The sequence below is a fragment of the Nicotiana sylvestris genome, chromosome 6 (assembly GCF_000393655.2).
Source record: "Nicotiana sylvestris chromosome 6, ASM39365v2, whole genome shotgun sequence".
Classification (NCBI taxonomy): Eukaryota; Viridiplantae; Streptophyta; class Magnoliopsida; order Solanales; family Solanaceae; genus Nicotiana; species Nicotiana sylvestris.
Genome location: NC_091062.1, coordinates 77,329,714 through 77,352,044, shown reverse-complemented (window position 1 = coordinate 77,352,044; position 22,331 = coordinate 77,329,714). Strand labels below are relative to the sequence as shown.

The following is a 22,331-nucleotide window of genomic DNA, read 5'->3' as shown; positions in this document are numbered from 1 at the left end:
ACCATAAATCGCAATCAAGATTTTCCAGCCCTCCCCACCACCACGTCTCCTAGCCCTAATCACATTAGCTTCGACTGTAAAACATTAATTACATTTTGAGTAAGGTGTTACATTAAGGAGCACGAAATAACCTAACAAATACATCCTCGAAGAATACAAAATACTAATTGTATGTTGTGTTTGAAATTGTGGTATATGGCCTGCCACCAATTGATGGTTGGATTAGGAAAAAGACAAATGTATATATGCCTCAACAACAAATAGTAGGGAAGAAATTAGCAAGATTGAAAAGGCTCAAGCAATATGACAGTAAGCATGTAAGGAAAAGCACCAATTCCTCAAAACTAAAAACTCCATTCAACAGAACTCCATTATTGAAACTTTGGAACATTAGCATCCACTTCCAGATTATTCCACATCTGTTTGCAATAACTAAAAAACAACGAAAAAAGGAAACAGGAAAGCATCAATTGCCCAAAAAGTCAGCAGACCTCACCTAACAATTTAACGAAATTAGAGCAGTTAGCCTCTTTCGATTCACATCAACCACAAAGAGCAGGTTTATTTCAATCACTCCACCATCATCTGCATCTGTTTTCATTTTCTAAAAAAAAACGCATTCCCTGCTGCTGAAATAAAACAGCAAAAAACTAACATAACTACGATCATCAGAAGCTAACCAGATTCGTTGCTTTGCTTCTGGCGAGCAATATCAAGGAAAAATGCAGTCAAAATAGTTTCATAAGACGGCATCTTAGCATATCCAGGGAAGTAATTGATATCAATAACAAGATACCGATTTCCAGCTCTAGTATCTCTTATCATATCAAAGTTAAAAAGATGCAACTTCAACGCATCCCTCAACTGATTAGCCACTTCTGTCACAAATCCTAACGGAGGCATTTCCGCATTTTCAATCAGTTCAGCAAAACTATCATCATTCTGATCTTGAGCAGTCAAATTAGATATCTGCGAAAACGCTATCAAATTCTCTAAAGTGCCCAATTTCTCCTCAGAAATATCAGGCAATGACCTTCTTTTCACACATTTCACATGTTCCCCTGCTACATAAACCTTAAAAATAACTCCACCATGATTAACAAACTCCTGTAACACGATTGGCGGTTTCAGCTCTTCTAGTCCTGCTGGTTTTAAAACTAAATACATTTGGTGTGAATCAGCTGTCCCGTTAGCAATTAACGGCTTAGCAATAACGGGGAAATCCAACCCTTGACGTGTGATATGGTCTAAGAGAGAATCAGAATTTTCTTGAATAAAAATCTGAAGAGGGACTCCAATAGTTTCATTTTCTTGGGTAATTTTTAATTCGTTAACAACTTCAAGCATTGAAATTCGGTTGTGGAGTTTTTCAATAGCATCAATGGGATCTATTATGATGGTGGTTGGGTTCTGGACGGAAAATTCTTCTAACTGTTTTCTCCATTCAGGACCATATAGCTTGTGGAAAATACAATCAAAAGGACCTTGTTCGATTAATGATTTATTCAGATCGATTGGGATTAGATCAATACCTTGTTGTTGGGCATGATTGACGAGGGAATCTTGAATAAAGCTGCTTAGTTTCTTTGGTGCAAGTACATAACCAAAGCGAAATCTCCTTTCTGACATGGCTGTTAATTGAGAGATGCGAGCAAGAAGGGGACGTACTAAATTAGCAAATGTTAAGGAGAGGGATTTTAACTTAAGTACTAAGGAGGCTGGCTATACGATAAAGACAGATTCGTTTTTTTGAGTGTTTCTGGGATTGCGCAAAAAAGTAGCGGGACGCGTGGCACGTTGCCGACTCCGAGGATCGAATATCAACGGACGTTGCTTTTAATTTTTATTTTTTTTTAATTTTACTACTACTATATAGAGAATCCGGAACATAAATATTATTTTTTGTGACTCAAATTACCTTAATAGGTGTTAAAAAAATATATATCTATATATAGCGTATGAATATAACACGCTATATCTTAACGGTAACTTTTGCCGTTAAGGTATAACGTGTTGTATTCATACGCTATACATATAGCGTCCAAAAAAAAATGGTATACCCTGATTATGGACCCACCAATAATTTAACTGACATAACAATAATTTAAATGTATATAGCGTGCATTTAAAGAACGCTATACATCAAAAAAATTTCATATCCCGGGCTAGCCATTTCCTATATAAAGTGGTTAGAATATTTTAGGAAAATTCCCTCACAAAAAATTCTAACTCCCGTTCAACTTTTTCTTGTTAAATTCTGAAGCATTTTTTTCGTAATGTCTGAAGAGCGTAGAATAAGAGTTTCATTATATTGGGGAGGGGGGGGGAGGAGTGAGGTTGTGATGGAGAATAACTCTGTGAGGTATAGTTTATCTCCACAGGGTCATATTAAATTACCACTTACAATAGAGTACGATAAATTGATATCGTTGTTATGCAAAAAAAATGTGTGTGAGGAAACGTTCAGTAATACTTAATGTAACCGGAAGATATCCGTATTCCGTCACTCCACAAGGGGCTGCTTTTTACTCGGAGTTAAACATCTACGATGATGAAACTTTGAGGGATTTTCTGAGGACTCCGGATGAATAACGAGAATATCTTGTAATCAAAATGTTGGATATGTACGTCAAGGTCGAAGACGTTCCAAACAATGGGTCATCCGGGAGCCATCACCTAAATGAAAATGTCCATCATGGAATTTCATCACATTACGACTTGTAAGTGAAGTGATACATCTATATGGAAAGTATTTATTAAATTCAGTATCTTATTATTTTGTTGATTGTGTAGTGAAAACGAGCAAGTTGAACCAAATGGACTCACTCAATTGCCCGAAGACGACGTATTAAATTGGGATCTGGCAGATGTACAGAGTGAGGAAGAGAACAGTGATTACGACAACAATGCTGATGAATCTGGAGACGAGACACCCTTTCCTCGTGAGGATGTTGATGAGGAGGATGAGAAGGAAGGACCTGATTTGACGAGAGAGTATGCTCCACCCCCTAGACGAAGAGTGCATGAGTCCCAAGTGCCGTTTCATTCAAGGGAGATTCCTTACCTTGATAACTTGCCAAACATGTCGGATGTGAAAGCTCTCACAAGGGATTTTGATGAAATTCGGACAGCAATGTGGGATGAGTCTAGACCAACGATGCTGGCAAAGGGCATGTTTTTTCCTGATAAAGTGTGCCTAAGCAGGTCTTGTAAAATGCACAATGCAAAAGAGTGTCGTGAGATGACGGTATGAGAGTCAAGTCTAGTTGTATACAAGGTTGTTTGTCATAGGTGGTTTTGGCCATGTCATTGGATGTTGTGTGCGAGCAAAAAGAAGACAGGTCTATGGAAAGTGGGTAAATACATTCCCACCCACACATGCGAAATAGACACATTCAACGGGAATCACTTCAACTTGGATATTGACTTGATTTCTCTTGTTCTTATTCCACACATTGAAGCGTCCATAAGGTATAAAATCAAAGAATGCATTACAACAGTCCACCAGGAACATGGCCATACTATTACTAAAAGAAAGGCATACCTCGGGCGCAAACGAGCGTTTGAAATAGTCTATGGTAACTGGGATAAGTCATTTGTAGATCTACCTAGGTACATGGCTGCACTGTAGCAGTTTAACCCCGGGACGGTTGTTGAATGGAAGCTTAGAGCGGATTCCAGGTAAACCAAAATATATATTCAATTACGTGTTCTGGGCGTTTAAACCAACAATTGATGGTTTTTCGCATTGTCGGCCTGTAATATCCATAGACGGCACTCATGTCTATAGAAAGTACGATATCAAGCTGTTGATAGCCGTGACAGTAGATCCTAATGGACAGATATTTCCTCTAGCTTTTGCTATTTGTTCCAATGAAAGCCAAGAGACGTGAACGCTGTTTTTGAACCACTTGAAAGATCACGTTGCCAAACAGTGTTCCAGTATTTGTCTAATATCTGATCGGCACGGTGGTATCTTAAGTTCTGTGGAGAACTTGACTGCATGGTAAGAACTTTATGCCTACCATCGTTACTGTGTTAGGCATCTTAAAGCCAATTTTTAGAAGGCATATCCCAACAAGGATCTACATGATTTGATGTGGATGGCAGCAATAGACCACCACCAACATAAATTCCGGAGGCACATGGAATATATCAGGCAAGAAGACGAGGCAGCCTATCATTGGTTAATGCAACATGACCCTGAAAAGTGGACTTTGCATGCGGATGGTGGCAGACAATGGGGAACTCTAACTACAAATGTGTCAGAGTCTTTCAACAGGTTATTGAAGTCGGCAAGAGGATTGCCTGTCACAGCTATGGTACGGATGTCGTTCAAGAAAATGGCAGAGAGATTTGTTGAAAGGTCTGCAGCTGCAACGTCATTGATGGAAAGGGGTATTGAATTTATGCCAGTGCCGATGAAGAAATTTGAGAAATACAGACGGCGAGCGTATTGGCATTCATTTTTGCAGTATGATAACAAAAGAAATGTTTTTGAAGTTCGCACCGCTATCCATCAAAATCAGGGTAATAATGTACATACTGTAAATGAATCTACAAGGTTATGCTCTTATGGGAAATGGTCCATCTACCACATGCCTTGCTCACATGCCATCAAGTGCTTTCAACAAGTTGGTTTAGGTGTAACCAACTATGTTGATCAACAATATAGTGTTGCGAAGTACCTAAACACATATAGTGGGCAGCTGCAGCCAGTGGGTGCTGAGCATTACTGGCTGCATGAACCATTTAATGGTGTGTAACAAGTCCTATTTGCGTCGAATACAGGTGAAGAAGAGAACGCGTGTACGGAACCAAATGGATGTTAGTGATACCGTTTATGCGCGCAAATGTGGTATATGCTCGCAAACAGGACACAACCGTCGAAAATGTCCTTTGGGTGGCAATAGTAATCATGCTTGTGGTGGGCGTTCTTCTATTGTGCCTAACTATCAATGAGTTTGTGCTGTAATATTTAGTTGTTTTGTTTATGTTGCAAGATTTATAAAATAAAATTATGTTTGTTAATTATGAGTTAAATCTCTCCATTTCAGTTTTTTAATGATAATAAAAAAAATTATATATTCGGAAGAACTGGAAACAACATTGAAATTCCATAAATCTGATTAATTTATGTGTGTGTGTTGTCTTGTCGATCTGATAAAGCTTCCCAATTGACATAAAGTTGTTTCGTACCCGTCAGAACATTTAACACGCAAGACATAGCATGGGTAAATACTATGTTATGTCTATATATAGCGCAGTTAAATAGTATGTTATGTGTGTGTGTTGTCTTGTCGATCTGATAAAGCTGCCCAACTGACATAAAGTTATTTCGTACCCGTCAGAATATTTAACACGCAAGGCATAGCACGGGTAAATACTATGCTATGTCTATATATAGCGTGGTTAAATAGTACGTTATGTGTGTGTGTTGTCTTGTCGATCTGATAAAGCTGCCCAACTGACATAAAGCTATTTCGTATTCGTCAGAACATTTAACACGCAAGGCATAACATGGTTAAATATTACGTTATGTCTATATATGGCGCAGTTAAATAGTACGTTATGTGTGTTGTCTTGCCTATAAATGACGAGCTCATTCTACATATTTTCTGCGCTAAAAAATAATTAATAGCAAATCTTTCAAGAAAAGCAAGTTTTTTTAATAGAAAAATGTCTCAATCTCTTTATGTACCAAGGTGCAAGTGCGGAAAAAAATGTCAGATGCAAAGTAGTTGGGATAATGGTGAAGCTGGATGCCGCTTCTAGGAATGTTTGAACAAGTTTTATAAGGTTCCCGGCGAACTTATTTGCGATTTTGAGGTATGGATTGATGAACCCTGTCATCAGGAATACTACAAAGAATTGTTGAATGATCTTAATGATTTGTGTTTAAAAAGTGGGAACGTGAAAAAACAACTTAAAAAAGAGGTTGTGGAGTTGAAAGTGAAACTTAAAGAGGTAGAAGAAGAAAAAAATAAGTTGTTAGAACAATTTATGTGGTTGGAGGAGAGAGTAATGGGCGGCAGTAACTAAATGTATGTGTTTAGTGTATCACTTTATCTTTATGTTTCCTGTGTCGTGTTTTTTTTAAGTTGTACTGAATTTTAATTATGTTAAGTTGCTATGTTTGTGTTCGTGTTGTAGTATTAAACTAAAGTAGTTGTAATGAACTTTATTTTCATTCATTGTAATGGAATTTAAGTTTTTACGACTTGTGTTTGTGTTGTAGTACAAAACTAGCTAATTAACAGAGAAATAAAAAAGTAATGCACATATTTTATAAAAGTTGTTCTTAATGTATATACAAAAATATTATTTACATATAATACAAAAAAAAAGAATAACTCAGCCGGCACCCACTATGTAAATCTCGGGTCGGCCGATCCTCAGCAACAGTAGACGGGCCTGGAAAGTATGTATCCCAATCCACTCTAGAAAGGTGAGTGCTCGTGATCAATAATTGACCTGACGGGGTCACCTGCGAAATCCCTAGAGTGAGATCCATCCCAAGGCTGTATGACGGCATGTCCGTCTCATGTAGGCCACCTGGAAGATCGGCAGCAACATAATCAGCAAGGGCCTCAATGCCCCCTTGCTGGGGACTACCTCCTCTCCGCCCACAGCCACGTCGTCGGGCACCACCACCTCGTCGGGCACCTCCACCTCGTCGGGAACCTCCACCTCGTCGGGCACCACCACCTCGTTCCACACCAGGGCCTCGCTCGTACTGCTCTGGATCCACATAATCAGGTATGTGTGCCAAACGCTGATCCTCCCGAACTTGCTGCAGTGTCCGAGCAGCCAACTCTACAAATCGACAGCTGTAATCCTGCGAGGCATCAGCAGGATCGCCGACATAATCCTGCATCTGCAGTCCCATCTGATAGACTGTATGTAGTCCAATATCCTGCACAACGTATAAAATATAAACTACATATACTACACTAAAATAAAACATATTATAATGAATAATAACAGAAAACTTACCAGCACCTCGTATCGCCCGGCGTATGGAACGTATCGACTGCCAGCCTGATGAATAGGGTTCCCGATAAAAATTCAGGTAACGTGCCGGTACCAGGACATATACCTCTGAATAGCTACCTCCTGGATCTGTGTAGGTGAGGGCGGAATCATCTGATCTCGATGGTCCCAAATATGGATCTGCGCTGCTAACCATGCCATAAATGTGTCGTCCACCCTACAACGATCATCCCTCTGATAATGTGTAGGCTCCCATATAGACCCCCTCAGTATATACTGCGGGCGGCCAAACTGCCGAAGTACCCGCTTAGAGGCATGATGCTCCACAATATCGAGACATATGAGTGGGACAGAAGTGCTCCAAATCAATCGGCCGGCCGAGCAATAAGCTGGCAGGGAAGCTATCAAATCGTCGTTGTATGGCGTCTGGATGAACTATCAAATAAGAACATGAAACGTGAGTATGCGAAACACTAAGTTAATCTACACCAGGTAAGTTTAGGTACATATTTACCTTTGCGCCCTCCAGCAGATCCAACACATCCCTGCAGAGGGGGAGATTATGATGAGCATCATACTCTCATGAAAGTGTATGGCGGAGAACCCACCTCCTGGATAGAGGGAGAAACGGAGGTGCTACATTAAGAGGTAATTGTGGTCGAGGTGGCTGAAACTGCAAGAACCGCTCCCAGGCCCAAACCTAACATACAAAGTTGACGTAAGGTTTAAGATAAATTCTAACTAGGTAGAGTCAGAACTGATGAATAGATTATTTGAATATGTTGTCACATGTAGAAGCGGCATAAAACCACAAACATCTCTCTGAGTGCCCATGCTCACCCGACACATTTGCCTATACACGTAGCTGAGAACAGCATCACCCCAGCTATAATAGGGTAACTCATCTAGCAGCTGAAAATGATGCAAAAATCTTAGGCTGACTAGGTTCCCCGAAGTGTTCGGTAACAAGACCCCTCCAAATAGAAGAAGCAACAACAACCTCGTATATCGGGTGATATTTACCTCCTCTGTATTGTCAGTGATATCGGAGTGGAGTACCTCCAGGTATTGTCTAATAGGGGTCAAAGTCAACCAACTAGCACCCGACGATGGAGTCTCGTCCTGTGGCCTAAAACCCGTGAGCTGCTGCAGCATGTCCAAATAAGCATCACGCGACATATATCTCATAGCAATTGGCAGTGAAACGGCCATGCCATCAACGGGCAGGCCATATAAAACCTCTACGTCCTGCAGCGTGATGGTAGCCTCGCCAATGGGCAGGTAAAAAGTGTGCATCTCCGGTTGCCACCGCTCAATCAACGCCGTGATCAAAGCCCAATCAACCTGTATCCGCCCAATCTCAATAATCCTATAGAATCCTGTATCCTGGAGGCGATGGACTACACGCTCGTGGAGATCTCTATGCCTCAGAAAATCCCACAGGTCGTCCACTCTCCTAGCGCGGAGAGTCTGGGACAGTAACTCTCCCTCCCATATATGGGCGGACCTGTGATTGCCTTGAAGCACTCTCACGACAGAAAGGGCCGGGATGTATAGGCGTGTCCATATCATCAACTGTAAATTAAACAACATTAATTGTATGTTTATTATTTAATTGTACAACATATATATAACAATTGGGTTTCAGGCTCGATATTTGAAGCCCAGTAGCACCAAACTATCATTAATATTTATGCGTGTCAAATTCAATTTTTTTATTATTTTGTGTGTGTTTGTTTTATAATTTAAATTCTTAATTTTTAATTATTTGATTGTACAAAGTATATATAACAATTGAGTTCCAGGCTCGATATTTGAGGCCCAGTAGCACCAAACTATCATTAATATTTATGCGTATCAAATTCAATTTTTTGTGTGTTTGTTTTATAATTTAAATTCTTAATTTTTAATTATTTGACAGTACAAAGTATATATAACAATTGGGTTACAGCCTCGATATTTGAGGCCCAGTAGCACCAAACTATCATTAATATTTATGCGTGTCAAATTCAATTTTTTTGATTATTTTGTGTATGTTTGTTTTATAATTTAAATTCTTAATTTTTAATTATTTGATTGTACAAAGTGTAGACATGTGATTTTTGACCCTCCCCAAGATTTTTTATATTTTAGCACGTAAATATATAATTTAGGCCTAATATAGCTATTTCAACTCATTTTTACTCTTTTACTTTATTTTATTACAAGAAAAAAAAATTACAAAAATAGGTTCATTAATGTTTTGTAGTCATTTTGAATCTTAAAAAAAATACAAAAAATAGTATCGTATTTTTATGTTAATATGATATTTGAAAATACCAAAAAATAGGTTTGTTTGAATGGTTAGTTTTATTTTAATAGTAGAATTAATTAATAAATAAGATCGTATTTTTAGTCTCGTTCGCGGGGAAAGAATAAAATTTGGGCTCAAGCGACCCATTTTTTTAAGCCTAATTTCCGGACCTAACCTATAATTCTTAAGCCCATAATTCCTAGGCCCATACCCCTTAACCTAAAAAACCCTATAAAACTAATCTAAACCTATACACACAAAAAAGAAGGCCGAAGGACGATAAAAAAAAGGGGAATAACGCCTAAAAAAGAACGCTTAGGGACAAAAAGGTCGAACCATCCTCCGCTGAACACAAAAAAGATCTCCCCTTCCCCGATTTGTCTTCTTCTCTAAAGGAAGGAGCCACTTCCATGGTTTTTGCTTAAGAAAAAAAGAGACCCCCAAGATCAGCTGCTTTTTAGGATGAAAAACGAGAACAAAACCTACTTAGCCTGATCACCTCTAACCTTTAGACCATTAACGACAACCTCCATACCCAAAAACACCCATTTTTAGCCGCCACCCAACTTCCCCAAAATGAAATACTCCCAAAATGTATAGTTATATGTAGCTTTTCATTCCAAAAGAAAAGATTTTTTTTTTACCTTTAGTCTTAGTCCATAGCTTCCAGATCTAAGAAGATTTCAGAAACGAAATAATGTATATTTGGGGTAGTCATTTCTAAGAAGAAATCGAAATGGAGTAGCTGAGGTGTTCGGGTTCGACTCGAAATTTTCTGGTGCGTGGTCGGAGCCCGAGGTTGCCGACAAGGTTCACGGCTCAAGGTTCAGTCCCTGTTTTGTTTTCCGGTCAGATTCGATTCGCCGGAGTTTGCTGTAACCAGGCTAACGTTTAATACAAAGGGTTCAATGGTTGAGGTTCAGTATTCTTCTATATCCTAATCTCTTAATCCCAATTAATTTCTCCGAATTAATATTTTAGCACAACATTTGGCCCTTTCTGCTAATTATTTCATTATAATATTTGATCCATCCTTGATATACTTGTTGTTTTCGTCGTTTAAGTTGCTTACAGTATAGAGATTGTTTACACTATCGCTAGTTTGAACATGTGATTGCGGATTTACAACCTTTTCTAAATACCAAGATATGTGTATAAAGAGATTTTCGTAGAATCACCTGACGAATGCTTTAATCGTGTACTGATTGCCAATTATGTGGGTTATAAGCTTGGACTTTGAATTAGTTTCTTATTTATATGGTTTTGTTACTTTGTCTTTGTTTTAACATGTTGAAGTAGTGATTTAAGTGAGTTATTAAATTGGGTAGATGGAAAATTGTAGTTATTTCTTTCTTGGCAAGGATTAAGAATAGACCATAAGGCGGGTTTTGGACCATGAGGAATATAACCAAGTAATAGATCATGTTAGCTAGCCTAATTGCCCCAATAATATCTTGTTCATAAATTTGGCATCACAAAAACCTCAAAGTTTAGGAAGAATAATGAATAGCGTAACTTGCTTTAGGCGCAATTAAGTAAATTATCGTGGCTATGGGTACGATTCCCGTGGTATACCCATGATACATGAATTCAAATTCGGGTGTGCGTTTTATGTGACCCAAATCCAAATCTTAACAATGTTAAATAAAATGTGTCTCGGACTGCGGGTGCATTTCATGTGACGTGGTTCAAGACGTGTTTTAAATAACGTTGCAAGCTTCCTAAAAAATGAATAAAAACGGTTATAAAGTTAAAATTGAACCATAGGTTAAACATGTGTTAAAATCAGATAATAGGGTAATTATAACGATTGAGCGACCATGCTAGAACCACGGAACTCGGGAATGCCTAACACCTTCTCCCAGGTTAACAGTATTCATTACCTGGATTTCTGTGTTCGCAGGCTGTAAAACAGAGTCAATCTTTTCCTCGATTCGGGATTTGAACCGGTGACTTGGGACACCACAAATTATCCCAAGTGGCGATTTTGAATTTTAATAAATATAATCCCATTTCGATTGTCACTTTAAGTTGGAAAAAATTCCCTTATATACCCTTCTCAGGGGGTAGGTAAAAAAAAGGTGTGACAGCGTTGTCGACTCTACTGGGGATCGAACCCAGAATCTCTGGTTCAGGGTTCAAGAATTCGAGCTTAGATGAATTGTTATAGTTGACTTTATCCATTATCTGATTTTGTTACATGTTTGGGCCTAATGGGCTAATTGTTGCTTTTACCGCTTTGATATTCTGTGAACTGTATATAAACTGCTACGAAACCCTTCCTCTCTCTAAGTCTTCTAAATCATGGAGAAGTGTGCACTTCGTGTGACTTCTCTTCTGTTAGAGTCATATCCCAAATTTTAGAACGAGTTTCGGACAAGTTGCAAAGCCGGTGAAGCTTCTGTATCCCGGTACGCTGCCCCCTCGGCTCGAGCTGTCCGCTCGGGTAAGCCAGGTCTAAAACAAATAAACCCAGGTTTTTAAATCTAGAATAACTCAGTATTATGCCGGATCCCTAGTAGGAATGTTTGTTTGCATCATGTGCACTTGACTTAGGGAACTCAACACAGGGGTTGGGTCCGTCTAGGACAGGTGTACCCAAAATAACAGACCATCTTGATGCATGCTATATGGTACATGTTACATTTATTCAAGGGTAAAAGAGTCATTTGGCGGACCAATGATAGTTGAGGGCAAATGAAAAAATGAAAAAAAAGAAAAAAAAAGAGAGGGTGAATTGTGAAGATAAAGCGAGTGAGGCCTAATTATGTTTTCTGTCACATTTTTGTTAAGAAAAAAAAGACCTTGAAAATTCAAAAAAAATAAAAGATTTTGCACTTTTTCATCATTTTCCGAAAAATAAAAAATCCAAAAAAAAGGAAAAAGAAAATCCAAAAAGATTTTGCATGTTTCATCATTTTTTCAAAAAAAAAAAGAGATAAAAAAAATATTTTCTCTAAAATTAGTTGTTTTTTAATTCTTTCCCGTATCCAATTTGCCCGAACTACGCAAACCTGATTCTTGTCTTTCGGGGCGCGATACGTAGGCAACCCATATAGGGTCCGGTCTTCCTAGTAAATCTTAGGTTCTTGGCTTTGCGGGGTCTTAGCCAAATTTTGCACTTCTAGCCACCTTTTGGCCAAATAAGCCATTTTGCAAAAAATAGCCTCAATCATGTCTTGCATGTGTCTTAGGGAATGTTATTGTCTCACATAGTGTTGGTTTAAGTTCTCTCATACAGGTGTGTATCTACCTACCAGAGTTTGAGCATGACAGATACCCTAGGATCACTGCATTCAAGAGTTGCTCGAGGAGCCATTTTATGTTTTGAGTCAATTGTTTTTGTTTTATTTTCTAGTCCTGTATAGTAGTATTCAGTCTTTTAGGTGATGTTAAAGTTTGTATTGTCTAGTTAAGTTTGCTTAGTCTTTTGCTTTTGCATTTGGAAATGTGTTACAAGTCAAAAATCCAAAAAAGAAATTTTGCGTTTTTATATTTTCGTTATAAGTTTTCTTTAGAATACTAATTCTAGAAATGAAAAAAAAAATTCTTTTGAGATTGTTTTTCCTTTAGGCAATTAATATCAAAATAAAAATTATTTTTATATTTTCTTTACTATATTGGGACCAAAATTCAAAAGAAAAAAAGAGAATTTTCTTTTAGTACCTCTTTAAAGTTTTCTTTAAGGTATTAATTCTAAAATCCAAAAAGATTTTCTTTTGAGGCGTTTCGTTGGGAAATTAGTGAAAAATGAAAAAAAAAATTCTTTTTCTTTTCATTAGAACTTTAGGATATTGTACAAAAAAAACATACTTTGTCTTTTGTTTATTATTAGAATTTTTCCTTTAGGCAATCAAAATTGAAATCCAAAAACATTTTGTTTATTGCTTGTTTTGAAATCTTGCGTCAGGATATCAAATGAAAATTCAAATACTTTGTTGTAGTTTATTTTTTTAGATTTTCTTCCTAAAAAAGAATAAAGAAAAAAGGGTTTTTCTCTTCTAGGATTTTCCTTAATAGAGTATTTGTTTCAATAAGAAAAAAAAAGAGAAAAAAAACATTCTCGTTAAGCTTGAGTTTAGAATAGGTTATAGAGCATTCAGTCTAGGAAATTCAAAAAAAAAATTTGCTTCTTTTATTTCTCTTTTCTCATCGGAGTAGTCACTAAGGTAAAAAGGAAAAAAAAAGAAGAAAATGAAAAGGGAAATGTTAGTTTATGTGCTTACTCTCGATCTTCCAAAACTACGCAAAGATCTAATTCATGCGGGGTCATGATACGTAGGCAACCTACATAGGGTTCGATCGAATCATTTTTTATTTTTTAAAAGAAAAAAAAGAGGAAAAAAAAGAGAGAGAAAAAAGGGGAAAAAAAGAGGTGAAATCATGGGATGCGAGAAATGAGAGGAAAGAAAAGAGCGATAATCAGAAAGAAAAGGGAAAGAAAATGAGCGAGCTAAGAAGTGCGAGGAAAGAAAAGAAAAGAGAAGATTCAAATGGACAAATTGGGATGATGCCAAGTGACCTTATGACCCTAGAAGTCATTCTAGAACCGATAACTGTGACTACGTGCATTGCACACAATGTGATATTTTAGCTGTTAATGCCCTAACGCTAATGGGATGACCCCATTTTGTTCCTTTGATATCTTTATAGCAGAAAGGTGGTTGGTTTGTTGTTCTCGAAGTAGTAACTCTTCTCCACAACATAAAAGGCAATGGCAGACAATAGCAGAACTGGGTTGGTTGATACCCGTGCCCGAAAGCAGTTGGTTGAACAGGACACTGGTTTGGCTGATGAGGTAAGGATGTTGAGACAACATATGACGGACATGTATCAGGCCTGGATGACTGGGAAGGCACCAACCCCGCCACCACCTAGCTGCTTAGATGTTGCCTTTACCCAAACTTCGGTCGTAGTGCCGGATGATTTCCTATATTTTCCAGATCCACCCGTTTATCACAACCTTTCCCAACCACCCTAGTAGCTCCATCACTCTTCCTCCAATTACCTCTCCTCAAAATTGCCCTCCTGTCATATCCACTATTCCCAACAATGAATATCCACTCAAAGCTCATGATGACCAATACTACCCCATAGAGGTTGCCTGCAAGGTTCCTGACTCATACAAGAAGAGCCCTCGGGATGAGCTTCATGCTGAACATGAGAAAGTCATAGGAAGAGAAGGAAGAGATGGGATACCCAGGAGGCTGAAAGGCATAGAACAGTCCATAAGGAACAAGCAAGGAATGGGAGACCAGGGTAGCATGGCTTGCAAAGAGTTGTCTGTGTCCCCTGACGTTTGCCTGCCCGTGGGATTTAAAGTGCCACAATTTAACTTGTATGATGGGTGTGGAGATCTGGTAGCCCATTTGAGGGATTATTGCAGTGAAATGAGAAGTGTTGGCGAGAAAGATGATTTGTTGATGGCGTATTTCGGTGAGAGCTTGACTGGGGCAGCTTTGGAATGGCATAATCGTCAAGATGTCTGTAAATGGCCTACACTGGGTGACATGGCTCAAGATTTTGTTCGATACTTTTAATACAAATCAGGCATTACCCCAGACCGCTCCTCCCTATCTAAAATGGAAAAGAAGTCGGAGGAAAGCTTTAGGGAGTTTGGGCTCAGATGGAGGGAGCAAGCTGCTCGAGTAGTACCCCAATTGGTGAAGAAGAAATGGTTGAGCTTTTCCTACAAGCCCAGGGCCCACCTACTTCAGTCATTTGATCCCGGCTGTGGGAAAGCCTTTCAATGATGTGTTAAAAATGGGGGAGATGGTAGAATAGGGAATCAAGTCAGGCAAAATCATAAGCTATTCTGCATTGAAAGCTACTACGAAAGACATTCAAAACATCCCTGTAAGTTTGGGTGGAAGAAAGAGAAATAGAAAAGATGATCCGATGGGCCTTCCTGCTCAACACTTCCAGCCTCGACATCGCCCCCGTGGATATCCTTGTGCACCATATGACCCTTCCCAATGTTACTTCTCTCCACAGAACTCCCAAAGTCATACATCACTTTCCCAGTACCTAGCTCCACAAAATGCCTATCCACCCCCATGAGCCTACCGAAACCCCCTGGATCAGGTTTCCGGACCAATCAAGCATTTAAGAATGAGAGGTTGCGGAAGAAGAAAACATTCACTCCATTGAGAGAATCATATGCTAGTCTGTTCCATAGGCTAAGGAAAGTGGACATGTTGAAGCCGATTGAGATAAAAATGTTAAATCCTCTTCCAAAAAAGTTTGATATTTCTCAAAGGTACGCATATTGCTCAGACGCTCCATGGCATGACATAGAGAAGTGTTGGAATCTGAAAAAAGCAATTCAGAAGCTTATTGATGCAGGTGACATTGTCGTGCAAAATCCAGATGTAGCAGACACTAGCCAAAGTCCATCTCCTGTTCATAATGAGGCACATATGGTGGGTATGATTTATTTTGAAAAGGAATATGAGGACTCTTGTGAGATCCTCGGAGGTCCACGTGCTACGAAGCTTTTAGCAATATCAGAGGTTGATCCTAAAAACGAGCAGGAAAAGGGAACCCAAAAGCAATTTGTTAAGAACAATGTGATGGAGACTTGTGAAGGTCCCAGTATTGTTGATGCAGAAGTCAGTGGCTAAGACGCTGAGTTTGGTAATTGGAAAGACGCTCTTGGCTAGCCAGGGAGGAGTCTTGGTGGTTTATTTTGTTGCCATTTCTGTTATCCGGGTTATTTCAGAGTTGTAATCCGGATATTGTCTTGTGACTCAAACACTTCTATCCTTTTATTTTTGCATAGTCTGTTTAGTTGTAGTAGCTCGTTTAGTATTGTCTAGGTTTGTTCTAGGTTTGTAACCCCAGTTTAGTTTGCTTGTTTCGTTGTTCAAACCCTTCCACCATCTGTCTAATGCAATTTTCTGTTTTCTGTTATTTTTAGTCATTTTTGTTTAGTTCCTTTTTCTTTTATAGTTCTTTTCCTGTTGACTCTAGTAACATGACATGCATGCGTAACTCTCAGTCTGGTCTTAAAAAGTCAGTTTAGTCATGAAGCAATGAATGAAACAATTTTGAAGATGATAGGGACATTTGAGGGAAATAAATAAAGGCATTTTGAGATCACTTCAAGCCCGGATTGTGTGAAACTGGGGCAGATAGAACATAAAGAAATCCTATTGAAATGCATCACGCCGCATCGGTTTGAAGCTAAAGGCAAGTTTTCCCAAATTAACAGGGGTCGTTCGTGGTAATGAGAGTGAGAGTGTTGTCAAATGGTGCTTTGTATTTAACAGATGTAGAAGGCGAATGTGTGGATATGGATATCAAGTCTGGTACAATCAAAAGATGTTACAAATATTTTCCTTGGTTTGTTTAATTGTGGTTTGTACTTGGCATGTTTTGAAGATTGGAATGACGAAGATATTTTGTTCTGCTATCTAAACACTTTATCCTTCGTTACCCCTTTGAGCCTTGTTTGTTTTCTTTCATACCCCTCTTTTGGAATCAGTAGCAAAGTTCAGAAACGCAAGCGCAAAAGATAAGTAAAGGAAGAAGAGAAAAAAGAGAAAGAAAAGAGAAAAAGAGAAAGAAAAGAATGAAAAGAGAAAAAAAAGAATGAAAAGAGAAAAAAGAAGAAGAAGAAGAAAAACAACAAAAAGAGAAAAAGAAAATAAAAAGAGAAAGAAAAGAAAGAGAAAAGAGAAAATCACAACAACAAAGTAATTTCTATGTCATGAACTACATTCGACCTGATTCCTTTTAAGGATACGTAGGCAGCCTCACGGTTCGGTCCCATCAAAATAAAAATCCAAAAGTCCCCAAGCAAGAAACTGGGGCAAAAGTTGTGGTTGTTGTAAGAAATCAGATTTCGAAAGTTGTAATTTTGAACCCATATGAATTGTTTTGAGCCTTTGATATCCTTTCTTTTTAACCCTATCCAAAATCCCACGTTACAGTCCAAAGAAAGACCTTTCGATCAGTCTTCGAGACATGCCAAGTCAAGCAAGGAGAAGTAATTCATATCAGGGGCAACACTCTGGTCCAAGCAGAAAAATAATGAAAATGAGAGAGTCTTATTAGTGAAAACCCTCACGGGCACCATAAGGCGATGAGAACTGAGAGTGTCTTATTGGTGAAAACCCCCGTGGGCACCGTAAGGCAATGGTAAGTTAAGAGAAAGAAAAAAATGAGAGAGGCTTGATGGTAAAAACCCTTCGGGCACTACAAGTCGAATAAGGATTGTGAATCAGATTGGATAATCGGAGCATTGAAGCCTAGTTTCACGGTTTAGGGGTATAACATGAGTTGAACATCAGACTTGCTTAACAGAATAGGCCACAGGTGCATGCCATGGTCATTAGAGTTTGTATCCACATATGATAGGTTTCTACTTTGTAGTTTTCTTGTTGGGAATCATCTTTTTTCTTTGTCCTTTACTCTGTTCCTTCTGTCTTGTTTACTTCCTCTTCTTGAGTCCGTTTGGTCAAAACAAGTGAGAAATGACTTCAAAATTTGCCACCAACTTTCCAATTGCACAAAACGGGATCTGGCTAGCACATCAAAGTGGCATAAGTCAGTAAAGAACAGCAAACGCACTGAGTTGGTAACAATCAACATGCTTTGGGATTCGTGTGAAATACAAAGGCTCGGTATGTATCAATTCATGAACAATGCAACAAATGGAGGGTTAGGTTGAACGTATCAAAGGTATTTTCTGTGATAAGATTGACAAAAGGGGTGGTAAACCTGTGACATGCAAGATCTTCCAAGCAAAAATCAAAGTTATCATGGCAAGTGATGGAGCAATAGACCTCAAGTCCAAGGCCAGTGATTTAAGTCAAGAAAGAACAACATGCGCTTTGGGATTCATGAGAAACACAAAGGTTCAGTACATGTCAATGCAAGAGCACAATGTAACAGATGAATGGTATTGGGTTTGAACGGATCAAAGGTATTTTCTGTGATAAGATTGACAAAGAAAGTGGCTAACCAGTGATAAGCAAAGTCTTCCAAGCAGAAATCAAAGTTAACATGGCAAGTGAAGGAGCAATAGACCTCAAGGCCAAGGCCAGTGGTTTAAGTTAAGAAAGAACAGTATACACACTGAGTGGGTGGCAATTGATGTGCTTTGGGATTCATGTGAGACACAAAGGTTTGGTAAATTTCAGTTCATGAGCAATGCAATAGATAGAGGGTATTGGGTCTGAACGGAGAAGAGCTATTTTCTATGATAAGGATGACAGAGGAAGTGGTTAGCAAGGTCTTCGAGTGGAAGTCAAAGTTATCATGGGAAGTGGAGGAGCAATCGCCCTCAAAGTCAAGGCCACAAACCAACCACCGCATTTTAAACTGACAAGATTTTTCTTTGATTGAAACAGGGGCAGAAAATTTCGTTTGTTTCGAAGAAACCCTCCGTAAGGAAAAGCAAGCACCAGACAGGTTTGACCGTAAATTCTCAGGACCCTCCTGGAAAATGGGACCTAGTTTAAAATTCAAAACAACCATGAGTAGAAAAATCTAGCATAAATGTACCCCCAAAAGAATATAAGTTTGGTTTCAAAGTTTGCATGTTTAAGATAAGATTCAATTAGGAGTTTTTAGGACCCTCCTGAATAATGGGATCCAGCTTTAAGATTGCTATTAGATAATAAGATTTAGCGTAAGCTCTGTTGTAGGGTAGTATAATTCAGCCGTAAAAATTGCCACTCTTAAGATAAGACTTGATTTTCATTTTCAGGACCCTCCTGGATAATGGGATATAGTTTTAAGACCTTCTTATATAACAAGATTTAGCGAAAGTCACACCTTTAGAAGATATAATTTAGATTTTAAAACCATTATTTAACTAGGAGTTTTCAGGATCCTCTTGGATAGTGGAATTTAACTTTCAAAATTTTAAAATATTCGGTAACATGATTCAGTTAACACTCACATATGTGCCCAACTACCAAACTGGAGCAGAATATTTTCTTTGTTTTGTCTATTTTGTTGAAATCAGGCACCCACCTAGAGAACAAGGAGAAGCAGTTCGAGTTCAGCAATCTGGCGCCCACCTAGAGAGCAGGGGAATACAGTTAAAGTTTTGGCAATCAGGCGCCCACCTGGAGAGCAAGGGAATACAGTTCAAGTTCAGCAATCAGGCACCCACCTGGAGAACAAGGAGAAGTAGTTCGAGTTCAGCAATCAGGCGCCCACCTGGAGAGCAAGGGAATACCGTTAAAGTTTTGGCAATCAGGCGCCCACCTGGAGAGCAAGGGAATACAGTTCAAGTTCAGCAATCAGGTGCCTACCTGGAGAGCACGGGAATACAGTTCAAATTTTGGCAATCAGGCACCCACCTGGTGAGCAAGGGAATACAGTTCAAGTTCAGCAATCAGGCACCCACCTAGAGAACAAGGAGAAGCAGTTCAAATTCAGCAATCAGGCACCCACCTGGAGAACAAGGAGAAGCAGTTCGAGTTCAGCAATCAGGCGCCCACCTGGAGAGCAAGGGAATACAGTTAAAATTCAGCAATCAGGCGCCCACCTGGAGAGCACGGGAATACAATTCAAGTTTGGCAATCAGGCGGCCACCTGGAGAGCAAGGGAATACAGTTAAAGTTTTGGCAATCAGGCGCCCACCTAGAGAGCACATGAATATAGTTCAATGTTTTGGCAATCAGGCGCCTACCTGGAGAGCACGGGAATACAGTTCAAGTTCAGCAATTAGGCGCCCACCTGGAGAGCACGGGAATACAGTTCAAGTTTTAGCAATCAGGCGCCCAACTGGAGAGCACGTGAATACAGTTAAAGTTTTGGCAATCAGGCGCCCACATGGAAAGCACGAGAATGCAGTCCAAATGTTGGCAATCAGGCGCCACCTGGAGAATAAGGGAATTCACTTCAGAATGCAATTCAAGTCAGCAACAAAAAAAACTCACGACAAGAATACGGGACAACAGTTCGAGATGACCAACAGAAGTAGTCTCAATCCAGAATAAAAAGAGGGGAAAAAGAAAAGAAAAAAGATAAGTGAATCCAAAATACAGAAGCAAAGAAAGATGTGAACTGCTCAAGATGTGGTTGAAGTCACAAGCATCACATGTCCGGTTTTGATCCGAAAAGCTGAAGAAGAACGAGCCAGCACCTGCAGCTAACAAGCGCCAAGGTTCAAATCTAAAGTCTGCATGAAGAACCATTCAAGGCTCAAGATCAAGCTTCAGAAGACTAATAGATAGGAATCTTGTAACTCATAGTTGACAGGTTTAGCTAGTTTTTCATCTTTTGATTTTTTGATGTAATAACAGGACCACGGACCGGAACCTCGGCGGAATGGCACCTCGACCGGCTCTCCACCTCGGCATACTCTGTCATCTCACTCACCTCTGAACTACACGTGGCATGATTCCTTTATAGCCAAGGATATGTAGGCAGCTCAGATACCAGGGCTCGGTCACATTCCCCTCTCTCTTAGTTTTAGTCTCTCCAAATAAGGGTCGGGTCAAAAAACCTGTCTAGTCGTTCTTTGTCCGAAACTCTTCGCGTTTCCGGTCAAAGAGGGGTAGCTGTAGACATGTGATTTTTGACCCTCCCCAAGATTTTTTATATTTTAGCACGTAAATATTTAATTTAGGCCTAATATAGCTATTTCAATTCATTTTTACTCTTTTACTTTATTGTATTACAAGAAAACAAAAATTACAAAAATAGGTTCATTAATGTTTTGTAGTCATTTTGAATCTTAAAAAAAATAGTATCGTATTTTTATATTAATATAATATTTGAAAATACCAAAAAATAGGTTTGTTTTAATCGTTAGTTTTATTTTAATAATTATTTTAATAGTAGGATTAATTAATAAATGAGATCGTATTTTTAGTCTCGTTCGCGGGGAAAGAATAAAATTTGGGCTCAAGCGACCCATTTTTTTAAGCCTAATTTCCGGACCTAGCCCATAATTCTTAAGCCCATAATTCCTAGGCCCATACCTCTTAACCTAAAAAACCCTATAAAACTAATCTAAACCTATACACACAAAAAAGAAGGCCGAAGGACGATCAGCAAAAGGGGAATAACGCCTAAACAAGAACGCCTAGGGATAAAAAGGTCGGACCATCCTCCGTTGAACACAAAAAAGATCTCCCCTTCCCCGATCTGTCTTCTTCTCTAAAGGAAGAAGCCACTTCCATGACTTTTGCTTAAGAAAAAAAGAGACCCCCAAGATCAGCTGCTTTTTAGGATGAAAAACGAGAACAAAACCTACTTAACTTGATCACCTCTAATCTTCAAACCATTAACGACAACCTCCATACCCAAAAACACCCATTCTTAGCCGCCACCCAACTTCCCCAAAATGAAATACTCCCAAAATGTATAGTTATATGTAGCTTTTCATTCCAAAAGAAAAGATTTTTTTTTTACCTTTAGTCTTAGTCCATAGCTTCCATATCTAGTGAAGATTTCAGAAACGAAATAATGTATATTTGGGGTAGTCATTTCTAAGAAGAAATCGAAATGGAGTAGCTGAGGTGTTCGGGTTCGACTCGAAATTTTTTGGTGCGTGGTCGGAGCCCGAGGTTGCCGACGAGGTTCACGGCTCAAGGTTCAGTCCCTGTTTTGTTTTCCGGTCAGATTCGATTCGCCGGAGTTTGCTGTAACCAGACTAACGTTTAATACAAAGGGTTCAATGGTTGAGGTTCAGTATTCTTCTATACTTAATCTCTTAATCCCAATTAATTTCTCCGAATTAATGTTTTAGCACAACATTTGGCCCTTTCTGCTAATTATTTCATTATAATATTTGATCCATCCTTTATATACCTGTTGTTTTCGTCATTTAAGTTGCTTACAGTGTAGAGATTGTTTACACTATCGCTAGTTTGAACATGTGATTGCAGATTTACAACCTTTGCTAAATACCAAGATATGTGTATAAAGAGATTTGCCTAGAATCACCTGACGAATGCTTTAATTGTGTACTGATTGCCAATTATGTGGGTTATAAGCTTGGACTTTGAATTAGTTTCTTATTTATATGGTTTTGTTACTTTGTCTTTGTTTTAACATGTTGAAGTAGTGATTTAAGTGA

The 22,331-nt window shown here is 38.8% G+C and overlaps 1 protein-coding gene across 1 annotated transcript; it reads right to left on the bottom strand.

Annotated features, from left to right (window-relative positions):
* Positions 1-334: 334 nt before the first annotated feature.
* Positions 335-1,715, bottom strand: LOC104238992 (inositol-tetrakisphosphate 1-kinase 1-like). The gene has a single exon (XM_009793525.2). It carries the CDS (start codon positions 1,627-1,629, stop codon positions 676-678), a length of 954 nt encoding a protein of 317 aa, XP_009791827.1. The 5' UTR covers positions 1,630-1,715; the 3' UTR covers positions 335-675.
* Between the last annotated feature and the right edge of the window lie 20,616 nt (positions 1,716-22,331).

Excerpts from the sequence above, each read along its gene's own strand:
- LOC104238992 (XM_009793525.2), bottom strand. The coding sequence starts at position 1,629 with ATGTCAGAAAGGAGATTTCGCTTTGGTTATGTACTTGCACCAAAGAAA.